General features: G+C 45.1%; 1 protein-coding gene across 1 annotated transcript; it reads right to left on the bottom strand.

Annotated features, from left to right (window-relative positions):
- Window positions 1-318: 318 nt before the first annotated feature.
- On the bottom strand, window positions 319-4,145 carry LOC307020104 (uncharacterized protein). The gene is made up of 3 exons (XM_079651252.1): window positions 2,735-4,145; window positions 1,686-2,338; window positions 319-1,599 (listed from the first exon to the last, which is right to left on the bottom strand). Exons 1-3 carry the CDS (start codon window positions 3,252-3,254, stop codon window positions 832-834), a joined length of 1,941 nt encoding a protein of 646 aa, XP_079507378.1. The 5' UTR covers window positions 3,255-4,145; the 3' UTR covers window positions 319-831.
- Between the last annotated feature and the right edge of the window lie 14,262 nt (window positions 4,146-18,407).

The following is an 18,407-nucleotide window of genomic DNA, read 5'->3' as shown; positions in this document are numbered from 1 at the left end:
TATACAGTTTGCTAGTTAGCTAACTTATTATATTCATCATGGCCATGTTCATGTCCATTCTCTGGGCTAAATAAGCATCATCACCTGTGTCATCTGTGGGCGTTGTTTTTCAAATTTTAAGCACATTCTGAGTTTCTTCATCTCTCTCCTTTCTCTTAAACATCTGAAGAGTCGTCGTTTGCATTTTTGCTTTAATTACCACGTAGCCTAATTTTCTAGCTGTCATTCAGTCACTCCATTCTTTTCTCCTCCCGCTGTTCTGATCAAGTGGGGAAAAGCTAATATGTGACCCGCTCTATCGAAATCAGTCGGAAGTAGGGTGACCACCTGCTAAGAAGCCCAAGGGGGGACAAGGGGTATGTTTCTGAGGGACAATGTGGGACACTGCCCGGCGCGGAAGTGGTTTACCTATTTCTAGCACATACCATCTTACATAGTACATTAATAGTGCCCTATTCCACTAGACATGTGTAATATCTGATGTATGTCCATCAATAGGCCACCAATGTGTATTTCTTTCTAAATAAAGATTCATAACATTTTGAACAATGAATTGGCAAATGCTATTTAACTTAAGCAATTTATTCACTTCAAGCAACATTCATGAGAAGGTTCCAAATGTTTTTTCAGTATAGACACAGGAGTGCGAACCCATCAACATCACAAGGTGACAACAATGCAAAAAGTTGCCAACATAAAATCCTATGCAGAACAATGACATTTTCACCTAAAAGGCAACTGTAACCTAAAAATGGTAAATTTGCAACCCTGTAAACAGTCCACCAATGTTCAAAATCAATCAAACTACATCTTAGAGAAATGGGATATTAACTAGTTTTCTTCAGGTTTCTTCTTGAACTTGTATTTCTTGTTGGAGCGTACAGCATTGAGGAGAGCCTTCTCTTTCACTACATAAGAGTAGAAGTCCTTGCAACTGAATGTGAAGTTGCTCTTCACCTGGATTTCTGACTTGATGAGGTTTACCGAACATCTGTTCCTTGTGTCTGTCCAGCATCCTGTCATCAGTGAAAAGACCCTCTCCACTGAAGCATTGGTGATTGGTACACTCAAGAGGAAAGAAGCTAATGCTGTCATGTTTGGTGTGTGTGTGTGCTTGAGTAAGGTGGCCCACTTCTCAACGACTGAAGCTTCTGACTGCACAATGGCCTGTTGGTGTGGCAGAACAACACAATACTCATCATATAGTGCATCCATGTCCAATTGCTTGCTTAGCTGCAGGACTTCTACAGCTTCACAGAGATGGGTGAAGTTGAATGGGCTCTTCTGTAGTGCCAGGCTAGCCACTTTCTTCTGGTAGTTGGAGTCTGAGAAGTCATAGCGCTGCTCCAGGTAAGTGAGAGAGGACTGGTAGAAGTTGCACATATCCTCTCTGAGCACAGCTGCCTGCCTGTCTGGAAACTCCTGGAAGAGTACACCCGTCTGGGCCCCAAAGAAACCATCACTCTGTCGTTGCTGTAGCTTGGTTTTTAGGGTGAACATCATATCGTAGAGCTCACAGACAGTCCCATCTTCTCGCTCCAGCACCAGCACAGTGTCGTGGAAAATCTTCAGCGCATTGCTGAGGAAGGACAGGTAAACCTAAAAGAAGTAAGATGAGTCAATGATCACTCTTTGCATTATCATAATTTCTCTTATCCCTGTTGAATGCAATTCAAAATAATTACCTGTAATTCAAGGGGGTTGCCCTCACCATCCTGGTCATCCCTGAACAGCCGCCATAGTGACTTTGGGCACTGTTCCTCTCCCAATGAGAGAAAATAGGCCTTGATAGGAGCCCAGCAGTCATGAAGCCTCTTCACTGCAGGCCACAGGCTCAGCCATCTTGTGGGCACATGTCTAAGCAGGGACTGGTACTCTATCTCCACAAAGGTGTGAACTGACTTAAGTTCCTCAACGCGTTTGGCAGATGAGGAGAAGTGGCTAAAGGTCTTGTTGACAACATTTTCTATGTCGATATTTAGCCGATCTCCTGCGTGTTTTGCACTGTTGTGAACGATGTGGGCCACACAGTTTGCCTTCAAAATAGAACTGTTGTTCTCTTTCAGTTTCTGGAAGACAGAGTTGTATCTCCCATAATTCACACTAGCATTGTCAGCACTATACGCAGATATCATGTCTAGTCCCAGTCCGTTTTCCTCCAGCTTGGTGACTATCTGGTTGTGGATCGCGTAAGATGTTTCATCACTGTCATCATAGAAATCAATGACCTTCGTCTGTACTCCCAAGTCTGGCGTCCAGTAACGCACTGACAGTGGGAAGAGCTTGGTGGTCCCATGATTGGAGGCATCTGAAGCCACTGAGAAGAATGGCGTGTGGGCTGTGGAGACACACACAGATGGGGTGAACTTGAGAGAGATTCTCTAAAAACAGATTATTACAAAAATACAAGACACTACTTTACTGTTTTGATCATTATTGATTTTATATAAATATAATCTATACAATTATTTAGGCCTACATCTTTTCAAAAATCATAGTTGCTTTTTTTTGTGAAATCATATAAGGTACACAGAGCCTGGTTTCACAAAGGCACGGAAGAGCCTTTAGCCTTTATGTTTGCGTTGGCTACTGATGCTATTTAATTTCATTGAAGTGAAGGAAACGTTGACTTTTAACATAGTAGAAGAATATCAATATGATTAGACATCAGTTAGCTAACGTCAGATAAATAGCTAACACGATATTACATCCATGAACATAACTTTAAATGTACCTTTAGTTGTTGCCTCTCGTTGCTCATGTAGTGGTCTTTTGAGGACTTTGAAACAATCTTCGACAGAGGCAGGGGCAAGCACATCAGTGACAATAGCTTCTGCCTTCGTCCGACCACAGGCCATCCTCTTGGCAATGTCCGAGTCCGGATAAATCGTTGGGGCTAGCTTTATGCCACAATCTCCTGCTCGATATGATGTAGCGTGTTGGACAGTGTGATACACACTCGTCACCTCTGCAGCAGTGACTTTGTCAGCTAGACAGTCGTTTTTGGGTCGGAGGAAAGCATCCATAGATTTCGATGTCTGTTTTTGTTGGACATTTTTCTTGTGTGTGTCAGTCAGTCTGTGTCGTTTGACATCGTATTCGCCTCCATGTCCGATTGAGAAGGACGTTTTGCAAATGTCACAGAAAACCCTCTCACTATCCCCCTCAACAGCCTTCAGCCACACATATTCCCTCTCCCACTCTTTCCTGTACCCACACCTTCTCTTTTTACTTACTGGTGCTTCAGACGCCATTTTCTATAGACAAGTTCACGCGACAAAACCACGGGTAGCGCGGCATAACCCTACACAAATGCACTTCATTTCCGCCGGAAGTCTTTTGCACAGCGTCTGTCGCCGCGCGTGCGGCCGTTTGCTGTCATGACGACGACGCAAAATTTGACAACCTAGTCAGCAGTTATACTGGGGGGTGGGTGTGGCAACTGTAGCGTGCTGAACTAGTCTCAAGTAATGCTAGTTTGGCTGCCAAGAGCTCAAGAAGCTAGAGCGAGCAATTCTTTTTTGAGCAAGCATTGATTATGCGTGACATGGTCTCAATTTGCGGGACGCATGAATTGGGGTTCAAACGCTGTGCGTGCACGCGCTACGCGGGACGGGTGGTCACCCTAGTCGGAAGTCGCAACGGCTCATTTCAAAATAAACGTGGATTTGCGTAAAAAAATAGTTTTTCGGGGTTCGGGTGTTTTGTTTGATTTTAAATAAACAAAGTCTTGGCTTTCAGAATATGAAACTTGTTTCGGCAAATTCAGATGATAAATACAACTTAGAAGCTTGTAACGGCATAATTACAAGCGGAGAACGGAGTAACTTGAGGTCACAGCAGGCATAACAGCAGCCGGTGTTTCTCGTTAGTGTTTTCCCTGGGACACAAACACAATACGCACAAACGCAAAAATACACAAACACACACACGTATATACACACACACACACACACACACACACACACACACACACACACACACACACACTCGCGAGCTTCCCCCAGACCAGTAATCCAAACCAAAATATCTGCCCTTCGTAGTATAAATTCCACGGGTGGAGCTGTCAATTCTTCCTGGTCCTCCGGACCGCCTGGAAATCTCTTACCGGTACTAAGGACCGGGTAGGACCGGCACACTTTCAACACTGGATACACATACAACAATTCTTCGTCAAATGCGAGCTTTTGGACCATAATAGGAGATGGTCGTCTGACTTTTAGACCCTCATTTGTAGAAATGAGATCAAGGCCAAACCGGAGGATCAGATCTCTGCCCAATAAATGTATAGGGCAGACAGATGACAGAAGAAAACTGTGTTTTACTGATGTGGGAAATGGATGGCTGGCATCACCGTTATCTCTACACTGAATTGGTACAGAAAACTTCTCCTTTACAGTCACACCAGCAGCTCCTATTGAGTGGATAAATCTACCACTAAATTTACAATTTGGCAAATCTGCCAGTTTTACTACAGAATGTGTAGCCCCAGAATCAACCAAAAATGTAACATCAACACCCATGATAGCCAGAGTTAGTGTGGGAAATTTCTTAAATGCTGTTTCAGTGTCATATTTCAAATATGTACCCTCTTTAACCACAGGCATGTTTTCTAATTTGTCTAATGTATCAATAGCTTGCACGATGTGTGTGTGTGTGGCACTTCCCTGTTTTGATGCTGCAGGCAGAGGTCCCGTCTCACTCGACCGAATTCCCTCCTCTTCCTCCACCTCCTCCCGCGAACGATGTCAGTTTGAAGAATTGTCATTGTTTTGAGCAGATTGAGTGTCTTTCTTTTGGGTGTTCTTCGGACATTCAGCGATAAAGTGACCCATTTCACCGCAGTGGAAACAAGCACCATTATTGCCAGTGTAGTTGCCTCCTCGTCCTCTGCCTTTTCTTCTGAAACCTCCACGGCCTCGTACACCTCCCCTGCCTCTTTGGCCCCCCCTGCCACGGCCGTCTCCTTGGGGTTGATGTGACCAGGCGGTTGTAACGGCTTGGACCATGGTCAGTAGGGCCTTGTCTTTTCGGTCGCGGCGTTTCTCGTTTTTCTGCCTCTGCTGGATCCCCACCCATGGCACCGGCGTCAAGATGGTTTGGGTCTCGATACACCAGGGGAGGTGGATGGACCTGAGGGTGGAACGGAAATCCGTGGTCGAGGAGAGGGTCCCTCGTACAGAGACGGATACAGAGAAGTGGATGTCTGGTGGAATGGATTGTGTGATTTCGGACAACATTTATTTTCCCTTTTTCCTTCACTTGCATCATCCACCTTTATTTTCTTTATTGCCGAGGCCAACTGCCTCCTTTCACGGCATTCTGCTTCACCCTCCCAGTATTTTAACCACTTTCTGTGACTTTCTATCTTTTCCAATTCTTTTACTTTAATTGTACTCTTCTTTCTCATTCCATCTTCACACTCTTGTAGTTTGTCCTTTAGGTCTTTGATTTTTTATTTACTCAAAGATCCTCCCTTTGGAAATCCGAACATTTCCGTCCATATATTTAATTTAGACAGACTGCTTTCACCATATTTTGCTCGCATGACATCTACAATTGGGCCCTCAGGAGGCTCTGCCCCCTTACTTTGCTTTGTCCCCATGGAGAAAGTCTTTAAGTGTTACCAAAACACCCCGTGTTACCAAAACACTATTTTTCACCCGTCGGTGATGTGATATTTGTTCCTCAGTACAAATCACACAAAAACTGATCGTAAAACCTTTTACGACGGATATACCAAATATCCTACGGATATACCAAATATCCTACTTTTGAGCAACCCGCTTAATAAATGTCATGGAGGTTAATTACGTTTTACTTTTAAACAATTAGAAATTGTACATCTCACCAGATATTTTAGAGGAATTGAGTTCGTTGGATCTCGTGAAGTCAATCAGTTTCACTCAGGCGCTGGTCCTCTCGTCCCGTAACACTTTCTGTCGAGGTAGAGGAGAATCCGAGGATCCCGGCGACCAACCACCATCGTCCCTGGGTGTCCCCGACGGAGCTTTCAGAGATCCCACTCTTCTGACACCAATTTGTTGTGGATATTTTAAACTCGTCAACACTGTAAAGATGTACAATGAGAGTAATCAATAATAAACTGGTGAAAGCAGGCAGCGTTGTCTTTTAAGATCTTTATTCGAGGCGCCTCGAAGGTACATGTCTCACAGAGTATAGAGTAGTCTGCAGGAGTGCACACAGGGTATAATGTGTGTGTGTGTTTTATAGAGGACTGATTGCTGTGCAGGAAGTAAAAGATAAGACAACTACAGAAAACTATTATCTTACAATCCTCCCTTAGGGAGGGCCGCATTCTTCAGGTACGACCTTGGCGGGATGCTCCCTTGTGGTTCAACAGGTCGAGTTGCTCCAACACAATTTCTAAGCATAATATAATCATTTGGCTTTACCATATAAAGTAACATAAGAAATTGCCACTACATGATATCTAAACTACATGTTAAAAAACACCTGTGTTAGATGCATTACATGGCCTTTAACATCAGCAAGAGTGTACATTTAACCAACAACATCTTGTACGAGGGAAAACCAAGGGTGAGCGAGAAAATTGCAGCCAGGAGAATGAGACTAGCAGGACATTGCCAAAGGCATCAAAAGCTGCCAGCCGGCAAATTGGTGCTGTGGGAACCAACACACGGGCATCGGTCACGAGGACGTCCCGCACAAACATACGTGGACATACTCAAGAACGACGCAGGAGCAAAAAGTACCAATGAACTGGCCAGATGTATGGAGAACCGGGATGACTGGAAGCGACGATTGAGGGCTCGTCTGAGGACGACCTAGAGAGAGAACACTCTCGTTTGCCCCGGGGCAAACTGAGTGCATGAAGGATGTACAGAGAGCGCATGAATGTCACTGACTCGCTTGGCAGATGCCAGAGCCAGTAACAGCACTGTCTTCAGTGACAGGTTTTTCATGTCAGCTTCTTCCAGGGGTTCAAATGGAGGTCGAGTGAGCCCATCTAAAACCACTGACAAGTCCCTTAAGGGCACCAGTGACCTGGAAACAGGAAGGAGCCTGCAAGCCCCTTTCATAAAACTGCAGACCAAAGGATGTTGGCTAGCCGTCTTTCCCTCAAAGCCCACATGGCATGCAGCAATAGCAGCCAGGTACACTTTGATCGTAGAAAAAGCTCTGTGTTTATCAATCAGATCCTGTAGAAATGATAAAATCACTCCAACAGGACATTGAAAAGAGGTGTGCCCTTTTTGAAGGCACCATTCCTCAAACACCCTCCACTTACAGTCATGGAGAGACCTGGTGGAGGAAGCTCTTGCACTCTGAATAGTGTTTATCACCTTCTGAGGGAGCCCCACTGTATTCAGATTGTACCACTCACGGGCCAGGCCCATAGTGCCAAGCGCTCTGGGTGTGGGTGAAAGATCGTCCCGCCGCCTGAGACAGTATGTCCCTGCTTAGTGGGAGCTGCCACGGCTGCCCGCACAGCAGCTGATATATCTCCGCCAGCCAGTACATTGCGGGCCAGTGCGGAGCTAGCAGGATCAGTGAGTGGCGTCGCTCTCTCACTTTGGCCAGAGTTGGGGGTATCAGAGCCAGGGGTGGGAACGCGTACAGAAGGACCGGAGGCCAAACGTGCGCGAGCGCGTCCACGCCTAACGGTGCGTTTGAATCTGGAGGCGTTGACTGGGCCTGATGGAAGGATGAGGCTCCCAGACCTGCTCACTCTGCGGTTACTCACCGTTCAATACTGTCAGACAACGCTCTGCACGAAAAATCAAGTAAACCCACTCTGATGAGAAGCATTATGACAAATGATATTGTTGTCTGTTCACCACGCAAGGCTGGACACATGAGCAATAATTGAAGATGAGAAGAAGTGGTGGTTCCCACGGCTGAAGGCTGCTATCCACCTGCTGTTAGAGGCCTACTCCCACCTGTTGGGTGCTACTGTGCGGGGGAGGCCTGGTCTGGAGATACCGCGGAGAAACCGGAGTGTTGCCACACTGCTGCTTGCCTATTTCCTTGCTGCTGTCCTGACGTGGTTTTGCTTCGGGAACATCGTGGATGCTGTTGAGCTGGACTGGGAAAATGGCAAATGTCGTGTTTCTGCTGTGCCTTTTTTTGACTGTGCTGGACATGGAGAAGTTCGCTAGTCATCCTGAAAATTCTGCTGGATTCGGGTCCGTTCTGCCGCCCGCAGTGGACATCCCCTGTACAGGTTCGGATGGGTTGCACAAACAATTGCTAGTTGCACTGTCGCGGACATTCATTTCGTCAAATGTCTGTCTTTCTCACATGCCTGCCACAATAGTCCTTCAGAATTGTTTTTTTAACTCTAATCTCACTTTTGCGAAGTTTGCTGGGGACTCTAGAACAGCTGAAAATGTATGTGTGTTGATTAAGAGGAAAAGGTGCTTGGTATTTTTATTGTTGTTACTATCAGGAAATGTACAGCCAAATCCGGGTCCACCTGGTAGTTTTAGTCAAATAGCTACTCCTGCTGATTTTATTTCTAGAACGGGGTTAGGTTTAATTCATTTAAATGTGCGCAGTCTGTTACCTAAATTAGATTTTGTCCGTATTTGGGCGAGTTCAACTGATGCTGATGTCATTGTCTTATCAGAAACGTGGCTAGACAAATCGATCTTGGCCTCTGACATTTACATAAATGGTTACAATGTATATCGCACTGACCGTCCTAAAAAAGGTGGTGGCGTTGCCATTTATGTGAAAAATAAGTTTTGTGTAACAAAAATGGTTTCCAAATCTGTTAGTAAACAACTAGAATTTTTAGCTGTGAATGTCGAAGTAACAAAGGGTCAACAGGTCATGGTGGTGGGTTGCTACAGGGCCCCCTCGGCTGTCAAGGACTCCTTATCTTCATTGGCAAAACTGTTATCTCAACTTTCCTACAAGGAAATAGTGCTGCTTGGTGATTTTAATTGGGACTGGTTAACTTCTGTGTCAGAGGATTTTAAAAACCTGTGTACCTCTTTGAACATTACTCAGATTATAGACAGTCCTACTCGCCCAAATATTAAGTCCCCAAATAAATCCTCCTTAATTGATCTCATTTGAACAAATGTTCCATATAAATACTCATCTGTGGGAGTATTTGCTAATGATGTGAGTGACCACTGTGTTGTAGCCACAATTAGGGACACTAAGGTCCAAAAAGTTAAACCACGCATCATCACAAAGAGAGATAAAAAACACTTAGTGGAGAAGGGTTTTTTACATGATCTGTTTGATTTTGATTGGGGAAAAATCGATCTGTGTGCTGATGTAGAAACTGCATGGTCTTATTTTTATCTTGGTTTTATAAAAATTATAGATAAACATGCACCTCTGGGTAAATTTAGAGTGAAGGGACGAAACAATCCCTGGTTTTCTGCTGAACTGTCCAGTCTCCTTCATGAGAGAAACAATGCCTGGGCAAAGGCTAGGAAATCAGGCTCAGAGGTAGAATGGCTACGCTTTAGGCAGCTAAGGAATAGCTTTACTTCAAATGTCAAAAGTGCTAAGTCAAAGTACTATTTGTCAGTTACCACAGAAAACCTGAATAATCCTAGGAAATTTTGGAAAGCCATAAAATCGATTTCCACTGGTGATATCCCAAATGAGCTACCTCCGTACCTCACCACAGCATCTGGCATTATATCAGACAGGGCCACCATGCTAAATTGCTTTAATAAGCATTTTGTCTCTTGTGGCTCTCTGTTTGATTCTGTCACTGACTGTGCTTCTGCTTCTGTGAACGCTCCAGTCCTTGACTCTGAACAATGTGGTCTGGAAAACCCTTTCAGTTTTACTCCTTTAACTGTTGGTATTGTCCATGAAGCTTTATCCAAGTTAGATCCTAGGAAACCGGCTGGCCCGGACAACGTAGAACCTTTCTTTTTAAAGATAGCTGAAGATTTTATTGCTCCACCTCTTACTTCTCTTTTTAACCTCTCCCTCAGCACAAATACAATTCCTAAAGTATGGAAGTCTGCTTATGTCCTGCCTCTATTGAAAGGAGGGGAGGCAACTATTTTAAATAACTATAGGCCAATCTCTAAATTGTCAGTTTTGGCTAAGGTGTTCGAACGACTTGTGAGTGAACAAGTAAAGGAGTTTTTATGTATAAATGATATCCTGTCTAAACATCAGTCAGGCTTCAGGAAGAAACATAGCACCATCACTGCAACAATGAAAGTGGTAAATGATATTACTAGTATGCTAGATAATAAACAGAGTTGTGCAGCTCTGTTTATTGACCTTTCCAAAGCGTTTGACACCGTTGATCATCGCGTCTTAAAACAGAGGCTACTCAGTATTGGCATATCCAGCCATGCAGTGGGGTGGTTTGTGAACTACCTCTCTGAAAGGTCCCAATGTTTTCACTTTGATGGGCTGTCTTCTGAGTGGTTAAACATTGCTAATGGTGTTCCTCAAGGTTCTGTTTTAGGTCCACTTTTATTCTCCATATATATCAACAGTTTAGGTGAAAATGTGGATGAAGCTACTTTACATTTTTATGCGGACGATACCGTGATGTATTGTGCAGGTCCCTCCATTCAGGAGGCGGTTGTTAAATTACAGGCTGTTTTTAACATTATTCAGACTCAGCTCTCTGAACTAAAGCTTCTTTTAAATGTGGATAAAACCAAGATAATGCTCTTTTCAAAAGCTAAAAAGACAGCAGAGCCTGTTTTAGATATTGTATCAACGCAAGGAACAAAACTTGAAGTTGTTGCCTGTTACAAATACCTTGGTATCTTGCTTGATGACTGTCTCTCTTTTAAACTTCATGTCAATAACCTGCTTAAAAAACTGAGGGTTAGGCTAGGTTTCTTTTTCAGGAATAAGTCCTGTTTCTCACTTGAGGCCAGGAAAAGGCTAGTCACTGTGACCTTTTTACCTGTGCTGGACTATGGTGATCTGCTGTATATGAATGCACCTGCCAACTACCTGAGCAAACTAGATGCTGCGTATCATAGTGCTCTGAGATTTGTCACAAACTGTAAAGCACTTACTCATCACTGTACCCTGTATACCAAGGCAGGTTTACCATCACTCACTGTACGGAGGCTCAGTCACTGGTACACGTTTATCTATAAAGCTATGTTGGGCAAACTCCCGTATTATATATGTTCATTGATAAAGCAGAAAGTTGCAAGCAGCTATTGTCTGCGATCACAGGATATAGTCTTGTTAGATGTGCCAAGAGTAAGGACTGTCTTAGGTAAGACAGCTTTTATGTGCGCAGCTCCACTTGCTTGGAACAGTCTACACGCAAAATTGAAATTGAACATTTTTATTTCTCTGAATGTATTTAAGGCATGTCTAAATGAAATGCTTTCTGACACTCTGGGTATTTGTAAATGTTGAATATGTAAATATGATATCCTCTGTTGTTTGTATGTTGTTTTTATGTTTCATGTGGAACTAAATGATGCAGGTCTCCCTTGTAAATGAGATCGATGATCTCAAGGGACCAATCTGTCTAAATAAAGGTTTGAAATGAAATGAAATGAATCGCGCATTGAAAAGAACAGCTGACATTGAGCATTTTCTTTTAATGCGAACAGATCTACCATGGCTCGGCCGTAACGCACCCACAGCTGACTCACAACCATTGGATGTAGAGTCCAGTCTGCACATACTGCTGTCCAGTGGACAGCAGATCTGCCCCGAGGTTCATCACTCCTGGTACGTGCGTCGCTCTCAGAGAGAGGAGACGTCCGCAGCTCCATAAGATCAGTTTGCGTGCCAGCATGTGTAACTGGAGAGAACGCAAACCCCCTTGGCGGTTTATATACGATATTGTGGTCGTGTTGTCTGTCCTCGCGAGGACATGATGTCCTCTGAGAAAAGGCAGAAAGCGTTTTAGGGTGAGGAACGCCGCTAAAAGCTCCAGATAATTTATGTGTGACCGTTGGAGGTCTCTGCTCCAGAGATCCCTCACAGGTCGACCTTCGTATATACCCCCCCAGCCCGTCAGACATGCGTCTGTGGTGACCACCTTCCACGATAGGACAGCACCCATAGGCACGCCCCGTACTAGAAAAATCGGGTGCAGCCAGTGGCGCAGTGCCATTACGATTTCATAGTGACCACCACATGGCGCGCGGGGTCCAGTCTGAGGGCAGCTACCCAGTGCTGAAACTCCCTCATGTGTAAGCGTCCCAGTCGTACAACCAGGATGGCTGACGCCATGAGCCCCAGTAACCGCAGACATGATCTGAAGAGAACATATTTGCGTAGCCGAAAATGAGCGAGGCAAGCTCTGAAGGCTTTCACTCTTTCTGCTGACAGGTGGGCTATAAACTGCACCGAATTCAGGTGTAGGCCCAGGAAGAGTACAGTCTGGGCTGGGGACAACATGCTCTTTTCTGTGTTTATTACGAAACCCAGATCGAGCAGGTGTTTTACGAGGACATTCGTCTGTGTAATAGCCTCTTGCTCCGACTGTGCGAGAAGCAGCCAGTCGTCCAGATAAGTTGCCAAGCGAATACCCTGTTGTCTTCACGGGGCTATCGCGGCTTCCGTGCACCGTACAAACACTCGTGGGCTGAGAGACAGACCGAAGGGAAGGACTCTGTACTCGTAACAGACACCCTGAAAGGCGAACCTCAGATATTTCCTGTGTGGGTAATATACTGGGATGTGGAAATACGCATCTTTCAGGTCGACTGATGTGAACCAGTCGTTTTGGCGCACGAGACGCAACAGAGATGTGTGAGTGAGCATTCTGAATTTGTATCTTTTGAGATATTTGTTCAGAGCTCTCAAATCTAGTATAGGCCGAATTCCGTTCCCTCCCCGTTTGGGAACGAGGAAATACTTGGAATAAAAGCCGCTCTGACTCTGTTCGGTGGGTATTATCGATATAGCCTTCTTTTCTTTTAGCGAGAAAATCTCGTGCTCCAGAATATGGGCCGACTCTCCCCGGGCTTGTGAATACAGAATGCCCAAGAAGCGAGGGGGGGTGACAGCAAATTGGAGCCTGTAGCCCCGTGTTACTGTCTTGAAAACCCAAGCAGAATCTTTGAGCATCTTCCACTTTTCGCTCCTTAAAGCGAGCGGAGATGTCACATCTCTGTCGTCTGCCCTCTGTGTCTTTATTTGTTGTGTTATGGGGCCCTCTAGTGTCTGAACACGGTGGTACCCCAGGTTGACAACCCCGGGCGACACTGCGCATGCGCGAGGCGGTGGTGCCTTCACAATCCCGTCTAATGTCCGCCTTTTGAGAGAGGCTGTAGCCGCTCTCAAAAGAGGGGTAGACGACAGACTGTTTATTGTTTTTATTGTTTTTCTTTTCATTTTTATTGACTGCGCCCTTGGCTTCAACCCTGGAAACGACAGTGGAAAATGATTTATTAGGAAACAATAATGATGACATGTGTTTGTGTGACTTAAACAGGCAGCGGAACTTGCTGTCTTTGATGTTAAGTCCATTTCCCTTATGGCGCAAACTTGAGGATGACGTTCTGGCATCACTCGAGGCGGCGGGAAGATGGGGGCATGGTGGCACCCCGAAAACACATGAGCATCTAACACTGGAACGTGTTCTGGAGCTGGGGAACAGGGAACTTCCAGCTCTCTCGTGGAGGAGAGGAGAGGAGGCTGTCAAGCCGCCCGCTTCTTCTTCCTCGCCTGGTGGCTGAAAACCTGGGTCGGCTGTGCCTGAGCGGCAGCTGCCGAACCGGAGATCTTCTTGGCCAGCTCATCCTCGCCTCGTGCCTGGGCTGGGGAACCGGGACGGGCTGTGGTCTCTGCTGCTTCGGTATCTTGAACCGGGCAGGACGTGAGGCAGGTTGAGTGAAGGCCTGCCGCGAGACCGTTGAAGGTGGCGGCTGGACCCTTCGGGGGAGACAGAGCTGGAGAGCCTCATCTTCCTTCTTTTTTGATTCGCATCTCAGCTGCATCGAAGCTAGAGCGGAGCCAAATATGCCCTCGGGAACAATAGGCATGTCCAGAACATCCTCTTTTTCCCGGTCTGGAAGGTTCGTAAGGTTGAGCCACCTGGCTCTCTCCTGTACCACCATAATTCCCAGTGCTTTGCCCGTGGCTTGGACTGCACAGTGCTGCACACGGAGGCAAATGTCTGTGATCGCTGCGATCTCGTCCCACACGGCAGGCTCAGGTTTGTTCGACAAGTCTTCACAGAGCTCCGCCTGGTAGGAGGTCAGCAGCGACGAGACGTCGAGTGCCCTGGCGGACAAAGCTGCGGCTTTATATGCCCGTTCGGTCATCGCTGACTGAAAACGGTCTCCCTTTGCCGGTAGCGTGGGGTTCCTGCTTGGTGTCGAAGCCAGCCTCGGTTGGAGGTGGGCTGCCACCAGCGTTTCCATGGGCGGCATGCGGAGCAGGCAGAGCCTCTCCATACCGTCACAGTCCAGGGAGGAGGCACCCTGGATTGGGGCCTTGCTGCTGAAAGGGTGGTCTATCCACGAGACCGACACCTCGTACAGCATCTCCGGAAAGACTGGAAGGAGCTGCCTCTTTGTCCTCGCTGCTTGGGGCAATTGCTTCCCCTCGTAGCGAGATCTGGAGGTCTCCTTGGCCACTTCAGGCCAGGGATGTCCATCCTGGACGCAGCACGTTGACACACGGCCTGCAAGTCCATACTTAGGCAGGGCGAAGCTGGTGTGCTTTTGCCCGGGAGAGCGGACATCGCTCCCGGCTTTGCAGCCTGAGCCGATGAAACGAAGATGTCTTCCTCGTGCTAATCCGAGTCGGACAGGAGGAACTCAGAGGCATCCTCTTCTTCCTGACCGAATGTTAGCTTTGGGTTCAGTCTGTGGAACGTTAAGCTAGCCCGGCTACTGATAATTCGAGATGTGCCCTGAAGCGAGAAGAGGTGTTTGAATGACGCTGCGTCGTAGCGCAAGCTACGTATAGGGTGGGTGGATTCCCTGACGTAGACGTCAAGATCACCAGCCAATCAGGATTGGCGTAATGAGATTGATGCTTCTGTTTGCATACGCGTTGAGGCGCATCCCATAGTGAGACATCGAACGGAGTGTTATGAATGAGAACTGTGGGGCTACAAATCCCTCATACAGTGAGTGAATAACTTGAGATGGTTATGTTGTCTAAAGGGGAGACAATTATTATGGTATTAGACCATGTAAATGCAAAAGTTCTTGAATAATGTTATTTCATAAATTGTTGTTAATGTAATGATTACATGTTCTCCTTATTCAGTTCCACTATCAGATGATGCTGATGGTGATGACCCTGAGGGAGAGATGCAGGCAGAGCTCAGTGACAGAACTGGCAGGTACAGAGGAAACTGTTTCAATAGGCTGACACTGAACAAAACTAAATGTAATGACAACAGTATAAGCAAGCTATGTTCATGTTCTCTCAATAAGTTACTATATAGTTAGTTTTATCCATCCCAATGCTGGTTCTTATTCAGTACCAGCAGATGCTGAGGAGGTTGACAGGACAAGTCAAGATTCAGGGTCCAGCACAAGGGAAATTGCAACTGAGGAGAAAGACAGTGAAAGAGACGCACAGGAAGTTGACACAGAGAGGCCTTTTGATTATTTTTGCTCGCCCTCAGCAACCACCCACAACAAACTTCCAAGAAAGCCATTCCCAAAGTATTCCACAGCAAGGATGGGACAAATAGAAAATGGTTAACTTAATCATCGCACTCTCTATATTGCTCGCTGTGTTGCCAGGCCTGCCAGTGACAATGCTTTTGTTAAAGGAGGCATGCAGGCATGGAAGCATGTTCACCAAAGAATGGAAGAGCATGAAAGAAGCGGGTTGCATCGAGATATGCATATTTCCTTAGAGCAAGCAGAGCTGATAGCCTATACTCAAAGTGATTGATGCATTTAACTCCAAAATAAAAAAACTAATCTTCCTGGGGGAGCATGCCCCCAGATCCCCCTATAGAATTTGAGGTCCACCCCCAAATAAAACATGTTCACATGGATAGGTTCCGAAATACATACGCACACTTTTTTTTAACAATATCCTATGTCCATATGTTTCTATTTAAGTAGTAGATTTAAACTGTAGGGCTATCATTAAGGGCAGCAACGTTGTAAATATTGACGATACATCCAGCAAAACGCCCCCCAAAAAACTGGTAGTGGCCTGGCTGGGTATATAATTCCCGACCTATGGTCCCAGTCCGGCCCTGCTGACACATCACACACCCATACGCTACACACACATTACTGATTAAACTGATATCACAATTGAGTTACTCTCTTTAAATAAATATACTGTAATTGGAAAATAATCATCAGTTATTATCAGTGTGGTATCCTTGTTTTGTCCGTCCTTGAGCCAGGGCTCCCTATTGTTGTATGTAGGTTATTCTTGTTTTTAGAATGAATTCGGTAATGAATAATAACACAAACATAATAAATCTTTGCATAGTGTTTCTCAAATGAAGGGGGAATATAATGAAATAAAGTAATGTATTAAGACTCAGTGCGAGTTATTACTTTCTTCCTTTACTTGGCATTCTTCAAAAATACACAGACATTGCAGCACATCGTTTCACGTCTTTGTACAGCCTTTCTCAGCAGTAGAGTAATGTGTTGGCGAACCTTTGTTTCCTCCTGACAGCTCACTTAAAGGTATACTCAACTCAATTAAATTAGCATGACCATAGTTACATATAGTATTGCCAAAGCTCTCTATAGTTGCAACATCTATACAAAACATATATACTCCCCCTTGTGGCCAAAGGGGGACACAACTCTTGTCTTCAGATGTATGCTTGAGTGCAGCAAAATGTAGCACAGTGACTATTTAGTCAACTAAACATCATAAAAAAATACATATTTTAATAAACGGGACATTATAATCACCGCACATTAACTCTATATTTGCCTCTGCCATGGTGCCAAAATGAAATGAAATAAAATAAACAATATATAGGGGTTGCTTCTTCTCTGAACTTCTATGTATACTGCATCTCTCCACATAAAAAAAACGATAAACAAATACATAAAGTCGTGTTCATGGCAGTGATGTATTTCACAAACAAAACTACATGAACACTTGGTGATATAAAGTGGCATTTTCTCCTGGAGACCAAGGGAAGACAGGCTTTTCCTGTTTTTTCAGCCTTTGTTAACATTTTGATAATTTAAAATATATATTCTTGTCTGTGGTTGTTTTGGCGTTCAGGGCATACAAAGGTGTAACATTATTTTAATACCAAAACTATATTGAAATAGAGTCTAGCTTGAACAGCAACTAAGTGGCTGTAACATTACTGGGTTATTTGGTGATAACTACCAAAGTAAAGTAACTTCAGACGCAGACGTCAGGTAGCTTCTCAGACGAGAGGGGTGGCGACGAGAGTGTCACGTTACTTCTCTCGCGGCATAGTTCACGGCATGGTAAGCGACGATCGACACGATTGGCTGCTTAGTTAGTTCAGTCTTTGGCACAAATCACACCTCACAGTCTTTGGCACTAATCACACCTCATAAGATGAGCGAGACCGACGCAGGCCTGCGCAATCGCGATCGCTGTCTTGCTAGTACATTGCATGATGGTTAGTCATCAGGCTTGTTTGAGCCGAGCCAGACCGACGCAAACCTGCGCAATTGCGATCACCGTCTTGCTAGTGCGTTGCATGATGGTTAGTCATTTTGTCCGACTTGCTCTGGAGGCTGGCTCGCCTACATGAGACATTGAAATCTGACGGGACAAAGACGCCCGCAGACTTGAGAGCGAGGCGCGGTGAGGCGAGGCGGCGCCATGGATTTATAATAACAACTGGATACAGCGTGGGAGGCGGGGTCTCGTTCTTTCCTATGAGAGCTGCTCATTGGCGCACAAGGACAAAATGGCCCAACTTTTGAGAGAGCGAAACGTCACAGATTACCCGTCATGCATTGCTGTCAGAGCAGAAGTACCCGGGTGTGCGCTCAGGGGCGCCGTAAGGGGGTGAAAAGTTAGGACGATTCTAAGGGCCCGTGACTGACGGGGGCCCCAAAAATGTTTAGAACATTAAGAAAAAAAATGTTAAGTAACCTTTCATCAATCCTCAATAATTAACATTAATAGAACGTTATATTGATAAAGTACTCTTATTATATATATATCAAAACAAAAAGCTAACATCTCATTTTAATTATACATTTCAAACACAGTATTTTCCCACATAGCCAATGATCTATATAAAACAAAAAACTGCTTTTAGTCTATTTGGATGATGGACAGTTTGAAGCGTTGAGTGAGTCTGTATTAGGTAAACTACATGTTAATCACCGACATTTTGGTTATGATATTAATACTAATGTTATTATATTGAAGCAGGGGTGGGGAACCTCCGGCCCCCGGGCCGTATACTGAAGGAGGCAGAAAGTTTGATATAGTGTATTTCTGGTATATTCATTTTAATGTCACCTCATATATTCGTGTGTGTTAAATTTGAAGGGAGA

The sequence above is a fragment of the Notothenia rossii genome (genome assembly GCF_949606895.1).
Source record: "Notothenia rossii genome assembly, chromosome: 9".
Classification (NCBI taxonomy): domain Eukaryota; kingdom Metazoa; phylum Chordata; class Actinopteri; order Perciformes; family Nototheniidae; genus Notothenia; species Notothenia rossii.
This window is presented reverse-complemented; position numbering and strand designations above follow the sequence as displayed.

Excerpts from the sequence above, each read along its gene's own strand:
- LOC307020104 (XM_079651252.1), bottom strand. The coding sequence starts at position 3,254 with ATGGCGTCTGAAGCACCAGTAAGTAAAAAGAGAAGGTGTGGGTACAGG. Across the intron at positions 2,339-2,734 it reads ACGAGAGGCAACAACTAAAG|CCCACACGCCATTCTTCTCA; the intron begins GTACATTTAAAG and ends GTGTCTCCACAG. Across the intron at positions 1,600-1,685 it reads GCAACCCCCTTGAATTACAG|GTTTACCTGTCCTTCCTCAG; the intron begins GTAATTATTTTG and ends TACTTCTTTTAG.